We start from the raw sequence: 13,568 nt of genomic DNA, 5'->3' as shown, positions 1-13,568 counted from the left end.
CGAAATTATCTTAAGACAAAATGTTTTTTAAAACTTACGATCTCAATTTTTTCGTAGCTCCAATTCTTTATTGAAATTTTAAAGGTTAGCTTTTATCTTCGTGAAGCTTGTGAGCACAGCTGTTACACAGGCTGTGTCTGATAACTGTGATATCCGAGTCCTGGTGGGCACTGGGTCAGCCCTTGGCTCTCTAGCCCTGCAGGTACCTGAAGCGCAGTGCTACCTCCCAGAACCTACGAGACTCAGAATGGTGCTGCCTCCAGGGGTCTCGACCAGTGGGCCCTTCCGCCCAGCGCGGACCTCTTCCTTTGCTGGGTAGACACCAGATTCACACTGTAGCCTATTTCTCCACCTCAAAAGTCCAGCAAAAGCATGGTTCAGCCTCTCCTCCACTTTTTCCAGACTGACAATGTCCCAGGGCTGACGCAGTTCCATCTCACCTCTCTGAGCTTCAATCATGTCCCTGATTGAGGGTAAGTAATTCTTCCTTATCGACCATTTAATGCTTTTTAAGAAATGTTAAGATCTTTAAAAAATATATTAACTTCAGCTTTTTTTTTTTAATTTTTATTTATTTATGATAGTCACACACACAGAGAGAGAGAGGCAGAGACACAGGCAGAGGGAGAAGCAGGCTCCATGCACCGGAAGCCCGACGTGGGATTCGATCCCGGGTCTCCAGGATCCGCCCTGGGCCAAAGGCAGGCGCCAAACCGCAGCGCCACCCAGGGATCCCTAACTTCAGCTTTTTAGTTGTCCTCAATGAGAGAGTTGGTCTGAATTATCTGGTTTGCCCATACCATAACCTGAAATCATTTCTACCTTTCACCGTAACACAAAAAAGCCTTGTCTTAATTTAAAAAAAAATTAAATCGACATCACAAATAAGCCAATCACATTCCTTCTCCTATTTCTTCGTAACCATAATTCACAGAATATACTTGCTAGGGAACCAAACTGGCAGGCTAACTAGCTTTAAATACATAGAAAGGGGCAGCCCCGGTGGCGCAGCAGTTTAGCGCCGCCTGCAGCCCTGGGCGTGATGCTGAAGCCCCAGGATCGAGTCCCACGTCAGGCTCTCTGCGTGGAGCCTGCTTCTCCCTCTGCCTCTCTCTCTCTCTCTCTCTCTCTCTCTCTGCATCTCTATGAATAAATAAATAAAATATTAAAAAAAATAAATACATATAAAGCTATTCTGAGAATTCCAGCCTTGGTTGGTCTAACCAGGGCACTTATAACATAAAACTAAGCCTAGAATCTTCAGTACTAATTTTCCATGAAAAGTTTAGCAATGCAAGAAGAAAAAAATGTAAATAACTGGCTTGATAAAATAATCCAATGATTAAACAGGAAATGAGATTTTAAAAAGACAATACCATTCACAGGATTTAGGGCTTCTTTCTGCATCACTACTGAATGGGATGACGTCATTTCCTTGTCCTTTTGCTGATATTTTAAACCATCATCTATGGAGCTCTTCAGTCCTGAGAACTTCCATTCAGTGTAGTTCACCTGCTTTAGAATACGAACAACAAATATAATTACAGCTGGCCCTTGAACAACACAACATGGGAGTTAGGGGCATCAAAAATCTGTGTATGAAAAAAAAAATCTGTGTATGACTTTTAACCTCCACCCCAAACTGAACTGCTCATAACCTACTGTTGAGCAGAAACCTTACCAATAATATAAACAGTTGATTAATGCATCTGTATGTTATATGTATTATATACTATATTCTTGCAATAAAAGAAACTAGAGAAAAGAAAATATTATTAAGAAAATCATAAGGGGATGCTTGAGTGGCTCAATGGTTGGACATCTGCCTTTGGCCAAGGGCATGATCCTGGAGTCCTGGGATCAAGTCCCACATTGGGCTCCCTGCAAGGAGCCTGCTTCTCCCTCTGCCTGTGTCTCTGCCTCTCTCTCTCTCTTTGTCTCTCATGAACAAATAAATAAAATCTTAAAAAAAAAAAGAAAATCATAAGGATTATCAGTAATAGCCAAACTATGGAAAGAGCTGAAATGTCCATTGACTGATGAATGGAAAAAGAAGAGGTAAGATTATATATATATATATATATATATATATATACACACACACACACACCATGGAATATTACTCAGCCATCAAAAGAATGAAATCTTGCCTTTTGCAACAATGTAGATGGAGCTAGAGTGTATTATGCTAAATGAAATGAGTCAGAGGAAGACAAATACCATATGATTTCACTCATATGTTGAATTCTAGAAACAAAACAGATGAACGCTTGGGAAGGAAAAAAAAGAGGGAAGGAAACCATAAGAGACTCTTACCAAGAGAGAACAAACAATAGAGAAACAATGAAGGTTGATGGAGGGAGGTTGGAGGGGGATGAGCTAAACAGGTGGTAGGTATTAAGAAGGCCACTTGTAGTGACGAGCACTAGGTGTTATATGTAAGTGATGCATCACTAAGTTCTACTCCTGAAAACTAATATTACACCATATGTTAACTAACTGGAATTTAAATAAAAATTTGAAAAAAATCATAAGGAAGAGAAAATACATTTATAATACTGTATTATTAAAAACCCTCATGTATAAGTTGATCCTATGTAGCTGAAATCCATGTTATTCAAAGGTCAACTCTATATATAGTATAATTATAATTTCATAAAATTAATAATTATATGCTAATATTATTATACAATCAATACCATATAAAAGATTATATGATTAAATAATATTATTACATATATTTATAATCTCATATATATATTTTTAGGTGCTACATAGTAACTTTATGTTTCCTATGAAGAAAAGAGAGTATTAAACACATAAGTTTTCAATAAATACTTGTTTTTTAACTTATTTTGACTACAGTTGAGGTGGACTGGTAAAATTCTCAGCATAAATTGCAGAGTCCATAAACTATTGAACTAAATTACACTAAAATGAAGTGAACAAAAATAAATATAAATAAATAAATAAATAAATAAATAAATAAATAAAATGAACAGTTCAGAATTTTATTAAACTACATTTTTTTTTTATGATTTATTCATGAGAGACACAGAGAGAGAGAGAGAGAGGCAGGGAGACAGGCAGAGAGAGAAGCAGGCTCCACACAGGGAGCCCGACGTGGGACTTGATCCCAGGTCTCCAGGATCACATTCTGGGTTGAAGGCAGGCACTAAGCCACTGAGCCACCCAGGCGTCCCTAAACTACATATGTTTGAAACACATGTTGGCCACAAAAGAACCATGATTACTGCTTATCTTAGATGTCTACTTCTACGTGAGAATAATATATCTGGGGACACTACAACCCATATTTTAATTTGCAGGGTTTCTAAGGCCTTACTTGTAATGTATTTCCAGTTATGATGTTACGACTAAGATATTCCATTCTGCTCTTTCCTTGGATGCCTGTTCTTTTGCCATGTTTTCTTCTTGAGTAGCTTGCAACCTGATGTTCCCTTTCCTTTCTTTCTCCCACCTGTGGAGGTTTTTGCTTAGCTTGATACTGGCCAGCTTCGGTGGGAATCTCAGCAAATGCCATCTGGTCCTAAATAGAAGGATCAGAGACAACCTTACCAGATGAGAGTTTAACAGCCTTGATACTCAAGGAAGGGATTTATGAGCTAGCATGAGACTTCGTGCCTCTCCTGCCACAGAGCTGAGAGATGCCATCTCTCTCTTCTCCCCACAAAAAAACCCCAGGATTTTGCTTCTTCAGGAGGCTCATGGCATTACGAGGGATGCAGAATAAGTTTGCAGAACACATGGCATTCACAGAAGGCATTTCTTATACTGCAATTTTAATACTGTTTTCCTCAAATATGCTCCACAGGATCGGTGGAGATCTGCTACCTGGGGAGAAAAGGAAGCCTTTACCTCTTTAGATGAGCTCTCTAAACTATCCTTGGTGCTGTTCTCCTCAGGCTGAGCTTCTGGTTTCAGGAAGCTCTCTGGGGGCTGGTAGAAAGACTTCCAGTCCAGTTGTGCCTCAACAAATCCATTGGGGTTCCCCGCAGGGTCAGTGAGGTTAAAATCACCTGATAGACACACAGACATTAATAAGATCTGATCACATGAAGTAGGTAAGTATTTATCAGCACCTTATCTATTCCCCCACTTTGAATTTTCCCATATTTTGTTTGTCATTAACATCTATTACATAAGCATGATGATAATATATTCAGAAATAACATAAAATAGCAGTAAATATTAATATTCACTTAGAATATTTGTAGGGGAAGATGGGTATCTCCAGGTTTCCAGAAGAGACAGTCAAAAGATAAAGATGTATGGAAAGGTATAACTTGCTTGTTATCAGTCACCTGGCCAATAAATATGATTACATGATTATTGCTGTTACCTAATGCTTGCTAGGCCTTAGGTGTACCAAAACCAAAACAAAACAAAAAAAGATATATATATATACTGAAGTGGTCCCTATTTCTAAAATAACAAAAGCCAAGAAAACTTCAGCAAAATGGCTTTTTCTAAATGCCAGATTTCTGATTTGTAACACTGATTAATTTAACAGATGGCCCATATTGCCTCTTCTTTTTGGCAAAGAATGAGTTGTGAGCAAAAGTGTTGGCTTTTTTTTTTTTTTTTTTTTTTTTTTTAGCTCTTGTGGTATTGGAAGGAAAGAGGCCTCACACATCCAGAAGCTTGTTAAACATGGTTGGTACCGGCTCTACCCATCCATACTTACTAATGAGAGCACAGACACCCCTGCCTCACACTCCCAATACTGGAACCAGAGAGTTGACCCTTCCTAACTTCACCTCAGCTCCATAGCGGAGGAAAAGAGGAAAAAGGATCCAAGAAATTTGCCTTGTCATGATGCAGCATGAAATTTAACTTGTGCTTCAAAGAAGCAAGAGAATTATGGGAGAGTATTAAGGACACAGCTTATAATCTGATATCTAGTCAGGTGCTAGGAAACAATAGGCCTTAAGTAGATACAAATACTGGGAAGCACAAAAAATTTTTTTGTTCAGAGATGGATGTATGGACTTAAGAATCTTGCTTTTTTGTTAAAAAAAAAAAAAAGCAGAAGAAGCCAATGTTTCCATAGGATTAGTGAGGCACCAAGTCTTCTGCTCCATTGCTCTTGATCATATTCTAAAATCCTCTTAGCAGGTTTTTTAAGAGAGACTGTTCCAAGCAAGTAATCAAAGAAAAGTAGGACAGGAAGGCAACACTGGGTGGAGAGCATGAAGATGTAATAACGTTGAACTCCCACCTTTAATGGATTTATTTTGTGCAAGAGGAAGCAAGGGCACTTGGACTCGGCCAAGGTACGAGCCAGGCTCTGAGTCTTCGTCATCAAAAACATACACAGACAGGGCCTCCCGCCTCAGATATTTATCCAGGTCAGAGGTCACAAGCACTGGGAATCGAGCCTGGTCTCCAAAGTAGGGATTGTTACTGGCTGGAATGATGGCAGTGTCGTGGTCAGAAAAGGTGAAGAAGCGGTACATGACGTATGGACTGGGCTGAGTTCCCAGCCGTCGACTCCGGAGGCCGTGGCATCTGATGATTTCCACCCGCAGCTCATTCTGATGCTTCCAAGTCTCCAATCTGGACTGGAAAGATGTTGGTCTTGGATGAAGGAAAAGGGCAGCCTGAGAGAACTGCCGCACGTGAAGCCCAGCACCTCGAGGAGGACGAGCTCTGACCCCAGGAAGTGCTGAATTCTGACAGAGCACAGAGGAAGGACCTTCCCCTGCCTGCAGACTGGCTCCGGCATAGTCACCCAGACAGGTGCTGGCCCTCAAGCCTTATGTTAGAGAAGGGAACGGAGAAGCTATGTTGTTCGTAGTGGGGTGGGCAGCTGGCTGCAAGGGTATGCTTTCATTTCAAACTCAAGCTTGACCAAGGGAAGAATCTGGATTAGTTGTGGAATGACAGGCTTTCTCCTTCATTCACATTCAACGAACAGGTATTGAGAATGGAAGACTGTGCTGTTCTCATGAGCTCGTGGCTGAGGCTCCTTTGAGGTGCATGGGCACATCCTTTTTCTCACCTTATCCTCCTGGGCCTCCCAAGCTCCAGGCACATTGGCTGACAGATAGGCCTGAGCTTTCTTTCGCTTATTGGATGCTTGTAGGCTGGATCCTACGGGGAAGCGCAGCCTCATCCAGTATTCTAACACCCCGAAATCTTCTCCACCAGCTCCTGGATAGCAGAGTAGGAAAGGCAAGGAGGATACAGATGGTGTGGCGAAGATTAAGAATAAAGGCAGAGGAAAAAGATGGGAAACCACCAGAAGAGCAACTCTAGACTCTGGGAAACTCCACATTAATCCCGGGAGCTGTGGGAAGCCGACAGCACTTACCAGTAAGTGTGGTAGAGCCATGGACCCTCTCCACAGTCTCCAGCACCCTCTCAAAGCAAATCCAGCCAGCTGCAAGGGTGTGGTGCTCACTGGCTACAGCCTGATGTAGATCAAGCCGAGCTGAAGCCCCGTGAAGGTAGTTCAAAAAAAGGGAATCCGTTTCCACTACATACTGGGAGGTGAAATCATAGAGGGGCTGTGGCCCCACAGCCAGTGGGGTACAGTGGGTTTCAAAGTCATAGAAGTAATAGGTGCAGAAAGTGGTAGGTTGAGTGTCTGCAGCCTGAGCCAGGGCAGCAGATGTCAGGAAGGCCTGGTGGATGTGCAGTTCAAAAAGATTCTCACTCTTATGCAGTAGAGAAATGTCCACGTTATCCTCATCTCCATGAGCTGGCTGTGTTTCCAGACATAATGACAACTGTCGAGTGCCATAAACCACATCTTTGAGCTGTTCTAGAGGGAAAAGAAAACTGCCTATCCATTAAAGCATAGAGAGCTCTTCCTTAGGGTAAAATAAGTTGGACAGAAGGAGAATAAAAATCATGATGAAAGTCCAAATTGTTGATTATTTCGAGACACTATGTAACTCAAAAGGAAAAAGCAAGAGCATGAATTCTGAGGGCCAAATAACCCAAGGCCTGCTTTAGAGATAAGGTACAAAATGACTGATTGGAAAGTAAATCCTAAGTTCAGGAAAACACTGGAGACCCAGTTTCATCTACAGATGTCATTGTTTTATAGCAAGGTCCTATGAATTAATTGTTAATTCCAAGAGAAGCACTAGGTACACAAAATACGAGTATTTCCAAAAATTTGGGATACGGGCCATCAAGAGAATGCCAAGTTATAGTCACAGTGCCTATTACATTAGACTCCACCAAGAAGTGATTTCCCTCCCAGCCAGATCAGTCACAAGGATCTTCATTCCGTTACGAATTTGGTTTTAACATAAGAAGGCAAAAATCAATCAGTTAATCAATCAATCAATCCACTGTAAGCCAAAGAGTAATGGAATAAAAAGTTGGAGAGGAAACTTACTGGAAATAGGTTGAAAATATTGGCAATGGGATGAAAAGACATGTAGGGAGGTAGACATGGGATGTAGACATGTAGACATGTACCAAATCTGTGCATTACCTGCCATGTCCAACCAATCAGAAACTTTGATATATAGTTTGCTTCAAATTGGGGAGTATTTGAATGGTCACAATGTGTCAGTGGTGAAAGTCCTATATTAAGAGTTAATGTTGTAGAATAAAAATATTTTGAACACATCAGAATGTCTTCCTGCCCAAAATAAATGGAATACAAAGATTAGACTAATGGTTTCTTAATTGATAAGGTTAACATAACTAAAACAGATTCAAAGTTTTGCATTATGTGACACAAGGCCAATAATCTCAGCATATAAAGGAATTCTATAAATGAATAAAATGCTATCAAGAAACAGGTAAAGGACAGAAATAGGTAATTCTCAAAAGACACAATAAAAATAACTGCTAAACACATGAAAAACTCTTTGATCTTACCAGTAATGAAAGAACTATAAGTTAAAGCAAATGAAAAAAAAAATTGGGATCCCTGGGTGGCTCAGCGGTTTAGCGCCTGCCTTCGGCCCAGGGCGTGATCCTGGGGACCCGGGATTGAGTCCCACATGGGGCTCCCTGCGTGGAGCCTGCTTCTCCCTCTGCCTGTGTCTCTGCCTCTCTCTCTCTCTCGCTCTCTCTGTGTCTCATGAATAAATAAATAAAATCTTTAAAAAAAAAAAAAGTTAAAGCGAATGAATCTTCAGAAGTAGTTAAGAGTATTTATCCTGCACTGTCCCAGGAGAAAGACCCTGAATCTGATGAGAATTTTCAACCCAAGGGAGGATTTCCTTTGTAACCCGCTCACTGGTTCTGCCTTCCAGGGGGAGCGCTGCCCCGAACAGCAGTTTCAGAAGGTCTCATGGCAGCGACGAAACGGTCACTACCAAAAAATATGTAATGAATATTCTTTTTTTATTATTGAATATTCTGATTTAAATAATGATCTTTGAAAAAAAAATTAAAAAAAAAAAAAAAGATCTTTGGTGAATTGGTCTAGTGTAGGTCAGGTCTCTGACAACTGGGTCTAATACCAAAGCCCCTGTTCGGGCAGGCCAGGCCGAGACCCACTCCTGGTCAGCAGGCACCGCGCTAAGTACCGCCAGGATGGCCCGCCGCACCCTGCACAAGTGTCCGGCCAGCTGCCCTGTCGCCTCGACATCCTCGAACTGCAGCAAAGAATTCGGGGATCACAGAAAAGGAGGGTGAGAGCCAAGTGATAAAGCGTCTCTATGGGCCTGGGCTCGAGAGGGGGCGGGGGTCACCCCACTCTGGGGGCCAACGGCCGTCCGCCCTCAATTCTCAAAACCGGCTCAGGCCTTGTGGGGCCTCTGCCATTCTTCCGGGAAACTGGAGGAGGACACGGACACGCGGGGGGAAAGCGGCGGCTGACCACGTATGACAACACCACGGACGACAGGACAAAGAGCAGGAGGGACGTGTCACATGCCGAGACACAAAAGGCCGCCTCCCGCCAGGTGCACGGGCCTCAGCTATGTGACGGGTCCAGGTGAGAGCAGGGACTAACACTTGCCGGGTAGTGGCAGGCCGCGGCTTCTCAAAATACCTTCCAGCTGACGGATGCGGTGGCTCTTGAGGTCCAGGAGGCGAGTCAGCCTCTGCAGTGTCTCTGTGTGATCCTTACTGTCATTGTCTGCTTTCGTCATCACTGCTTCCAGTTCCTCCTGAGACAAAACCACATCCGAGCTGTGCCTCAGGAGCAAGCACCCAGGAGCCACACGGAAAGGGGGCCCTAGGGGCGTAAGGGACACTTGGCCTGGGGGGCTCGGTGGGGTGGGCACCTGCCTTCAGCTCAGGTCACGACCACGGGCCCTTGGATCAGCCCAGCCAACAGGCTCCCTGCTCCGTGGGGGGCCTGCTTCCCCCTCCACCCCTCACCCCGCTTGCGCTTGCTCTCTCTGTTCCTCTCGCTCGCTCACTCTCCGTCTCTCAAACAAACAAACAAAATCTTTAAAAACAAAACAAGGCAGGTTGAGCTAGGAAAGGTCTTGGGCTCATCACAGGCTCCTCCTGGAGCACTTGTGCTGATCGAGCCTTAGGATGACATTCCCCGGTGGCTGTCATCAGGGCCCCTCCGGCTCCCAGGCCCAGGTGCCCTCTGTGCCCCCCGCCCCCCCACACCTGGTAACACACGTTGATGGCTCGCTGCAGGGCCAGCATGTCCCTGGCCTTCTCCAGCTCCAGCGCTGTCTCGGCCTGCGACGCCTGCAGCTCACTTACCACCTGCGCCAGCGTCTTGTCCCCCTGGTCCCCTGGATCCCGGGGCTGCGGCGGGAAGGCCGAGGTCAGGGGGGTGCCCGGGGGGGGGGGGGGAGGGGGGGAACCCTGCGACCCGCTGCCCCCGCCCCTCGCAGCGGCCTCTATGCGGGGCCCCGCCCGCCCACGTAGACGAGCTCTTACCTCGGCCAGGCCCGCGTCCTGGACCCCCGCCGGCCTGTGGTGACCGCGGCACAGCCTGTCCCCCGAGGGCGCGAGCTCTGCTTCCCGCGCCTGCTCCCCGCGCAGGCTGGCAACCTCGAGCCGCAGGCCCTGGCTCTGGGCTGGGGACAAGTCACCCGGGAGTGCACGCTCCGGCTTGGTGGCAGCCAGGCTTAAAGCTGCACCCAGTGCGAATTACATTTTCCCACCAATGCTTAGTTCACTTTATAAATTTGCCTTTGGGGACCCCTGGGGGGCTCAGCACTGAGCTGCCGCCTTCGGCTCTGGGTGTGACCCCGGGTCCCGGGATCGAGTCCCGCCTCGGGCTCCCTGCAGGGGTCCTGCCTCTCCCTCTGCCTGGGTCTCTGTCTCTCTCTCTGTGTCTCTCATGAATAAATAAAGTCTTCAAAAATAAATAAATAAATAAATAAATAAATAAATAAATAAATAAATTTGCCTTTAGAGAAGCAATTTCCTCTTATTTGTACAAAGAGAAATATTGTTGAGACCCCTGGATGGCTCAGCGGTTGGGCGCTGCCTTCTGCCCACGGGGAGATCCCAGGATCCAGGATCGAGTCCTACATCAGGCTCCCTGAAAGGAGCCTCCTTCTCTGCTACCTGTGTCTCTGTCTCTCTCTCTCAGTCTGTGTCTCTCATGAAGAAATAAATAAATAAATCTTTAGAAAAAAAGAGAGAGAGAGAAATATTGACCCACTAAAACTGAGCTGACACTTAGACTCCAAAAACAAAATAAAGGGCCTCCTGGGTGGCTCAGCGGTTGAGCGTCTGCCTTTGGCTCAGGGCATGATCCCGCCGTCCCAGGGTTCGAGTCCTACATACGGCCTCCCTGCATGGAGCCTGCTTCTCCCTCTGCTTCTGTCTCTGCCTCTCTCTGTGTATCTCATGAATAAATAAAATCTTTAAAAAACAAAAACAAAACAAAAAACACCCGTAGAACTGTAGAAAACACCACCAGCAGCAGCAAACAAAGCCGTTTGACAGACTGGGGTACTGTAAATTTTATTTTTTTAATTTAAGAAGCCACCACACCCAATGTGGGGCTTGAACTTACAATCATGAGATTAAGAGTTGTATGCTCTACTATTTTTATTTTAAGATTTTATTTATTAAAAAAAAGATTTTATTTATTTATTCATGAGACACACAGAGAAAGGTAGAGAGACACAGGCGGAGGGAGAAGTAGGCTCCCAAAAGGGAGCCCGATGCAGGACTCGATCCCAGGACCCAGGCATCACAACTTGAGTCAAAAGCAGACGCTCAACCGCCGAGCCACCCAGGCATCCCAAGAGGCATGTGCTCTACTAACCGAGACAACCAGGTACCTTTACTGCATAATTTTTTTGAAAAAGATTTTATGTATTTATTTTTTTTTGAGAGAGAGAAAGCACAAGTTTGGGGGTAAAGGGCAGAGGGAGAGGGAGAAGCAGACTCCCTGCTGGGTGTGGAGCCTGAAACAGGACTCAATCCCAGACCTCAGAGATCATGACCTGAGCCAAAGACAGACGTTTAATCGACTGAGCCACCCAGGTGTCCCTACAGTGCAAACTTTGTCATAGCACCAGCCAAACCAGTATCTCTCCAGCTCCTCCCCCACTCCATCCTGATTTCTATGCTATTGGCTCCCTGTGGCACCTCCCACTCCCACCTGACCTGAAAGGAGAGAGATTGGGCATTTGGGCACTTCTGTGTCCATGTGTTCGGGTGGGCGTTTCAGGGAAGGAAGGTGATCAGTGTTTAGTGGGGGGAGTTTAGAGGTGGGGCAAGGTGGGGGAAGAGTAGGGTCCCCAAGTCACCTGTCCCCACCAAATTACCTAGATAACCTTCAAAACATCCTGAAAATCTACGAATTCGGCCTGAGATTTAAAGAGAGAACAGTTGGAATGCTACAGTGAGAAGAGTTCACGCTTCTATCAAGGTAGGAAGATGGGGGGGAAAAAGGAATAAACAAAAGGCATCCAAGGGGGAGGGGCCCCCGAGGAACCGGACTAAGACTGGGGCGAGTGTCCCCAGGACAGGAGAGCCCCACCTGGAGAAGCAGGAGCTGCACCAACCTTCCCGGATAGTGGGGGGAGTTTAGATTATCCCAAGGTCCTCACAATACTTGTCCTGTACTTCATACATACTACACGGTCCTCAGCTTTATTCTTTTATGGTTCTGGGTCCATATTTTTCTTGATGTCATACCTCTTTTCCTTCACTCTCCTATGCAAATATACTGGAATCTAATGAAATCTAACTTTGTGATGACTAAATATCAAGGTCCAGCCTGGAAAAAGTGAGAACAAAGGTCTCTTTGATAGTATTTGAAGATCTGGAGAATAACTATCTCCTGTGATCTCAGAGTTAAGTCAGGGGGAAATGGCACTGGTGACCAAGAGCAGTCATTTGCTTCTCTCTCTCTTTTTTTTTAAGTTTTATTTATTTATTCATGAGAGACACGCAAAGAGAGAGGCAGAGACCCAGGCAGAGGGAGAAGCAGGCTCCACTCAGGGAGCCTGACGTGGGACTCGATCCCAAGTCTCCAGGATCAGGCCCTGGGCCGAAGGTGGTGCTAAACCGCTGAGCCACCAGGGCTGCCCAGGCATCTGCTTCTCAATTTGAGGTAGCAGGTGCTAAAACAAAACAAAGCAAAAAACAAGACTCCCGATCACCTCTAAAATGATTGGTAAGAATAAAAGGCAGATAAATTCATTTTCAATACTTTTAATAAAGTGAATGTTTAAAAGTAATAAATTTAAGGGGTGCCTGACTCTTGATATCGGCACGGGTCATAGTCTCGGGGTCATGAGATCGAGCCCCACATGGAGCTCCACGCTGGGCATGGAGCCTGCTTAAGATTCTCTCTCTCCCTCTCCCTTTGCCCTGCGCCAAATAAATAAATAAAATTAAACCAATAAACTTAAGAGTTCTCATCCTCTCAAATGAAAACTCATTACATGTAAAAATGTATGCATGTGAGGTAGGTGTCACCTCTCTTGATGGTGAATCTGACCTGATTGCCACTGGTTTTATTGCAGTTATCTGTGATCTACACAAAAACAGGATCAGGTGAGGGGATTGGAGAACTGCTGGCCTGAGTTCCCTTGTCCAACACAAGATGTAGAAGATGCCTCATTTGAGAAAGGTCTTCAGTCTGACCTACCTTTCTCTCTGGACAGTTGAAGTAAGATGTTTGTCTTCTCCTCCAGCTCAGCGTCCAGCTGGTCCTGCAACTGGGAGACTTTCTGCCGTAGCTGTTCCCCCACGAGCTCACTGCTCCAGTGAGGCTGATTACTGCTGGCCAGCATGCTGGGAATGGGGAGCAGGTAAGAAGTGAGGCGAGAGTTGTCAGATAAATACTCAGAGGTGTGTGATGTGACGTCTTTATTGCACAGTTTCGGCATCTCTTGGGCCTAGTGCATCATTCGTTCCCCTACATGGTTTTACTGTCCCTGCTTTCTGTGTAACTGTCATTTACCAACTGCCTCGGAACTTCTGGGCCCGGTGGCGGAGTTCCTTAGTGTCACTTCTGTTCAGGTCTCAGCTACCCCACTGAGCAAACCACCCAAATCACATCTAGTTCCCAAGGAATTTCTCCAGCATGATGGCTTTCTGTAGGCATGATACTGTGTACCAGAACATTCTCAGGCCTGCTGAATTAAAAATGAGGAACAGGGGATCCCTGGGTGGCGTAGCGGTTTGGCGCC

The 13,568-nt window shown here is 45.2% G+C and overlaps 1 protein-coding gene across 11 annotated transcripts in view; it reads right to left on the bottom strand.

Moving 5' to 3' along the window:
• RPGRIP1 (RPGR interacting protein 1) overlaps positions 1 to 13,349 on the bottom strand; it is a 74,467-nt gene extending 61,118 nt beyond the window's left edge. For 4 of the 11 annotated variants that reach the window (XR_004805456.2, XR_007402522.1, XR_007402523.1 and 1 more), the window contains exons 1-7: positions 9,844 to 10,000; positions 9,565 to 9,708; positions 8,990 to 9,107; positions 6,338 to 6,790; positions 3,880 to 4,040; positions 3,347 to 3,550; positions 1,377 to 1,515 (exon numbers count right to left, since the gene is read on the bottom strand). Coding sequence is in view for 7 of the 11 variants with exons in the window: in XM_025439020.3 (XP_025294805.3) it covers positions 1,377 to 1,515; positions 3,347 to 3,550; positions 3,880 to 4,040; positions 6,338 to 6,790; positions 8,990 to 9,107; positions 9,565 to 9,708; positions 9,844 to 9,983; positions 13,025 to 13,265 (1,600 nt within the window). In the remaining 4 variants the exon portion in view is untranslated. Of the gene's footprint in view, positions 1 to 1,376; positions 1,516 to 3,346; positions 3,551 to 3,879; positions 4,041 to 6,337; positions 6,791 to 8,956; positions 9,108 to 9,564; positions 9,709 to 9,843; positions 10,041 to 13,024 lie in introns of those variants that run through there. The other 7 variants (XM_025439020.3, XM_035699476.2, XM_025439021.3 and 4 more) reach the window with 7 other exon arrangements.
• Between the last annotated feature and the right edge of the window lie 219 nt (positions 13,350 to 13,568).

This window comes from Canis lupus, chromosome 15, assembly GCF_003254725.2.
Source record: "Canis lupus dingo isolate Sandy chromosome 15, ASM325472v2, whole genome shotgun sequence".
NCBI lineage: Eukaryota > Metazoa > Chordata > Mammalia > Carnivora > Canidae > Canis > Canis lupus.
The sequence above is the reverse complement of the archived record's forward strand: the minus strand, read 5'-3'. Positions and strand labels throughout refer to the sequence as shown.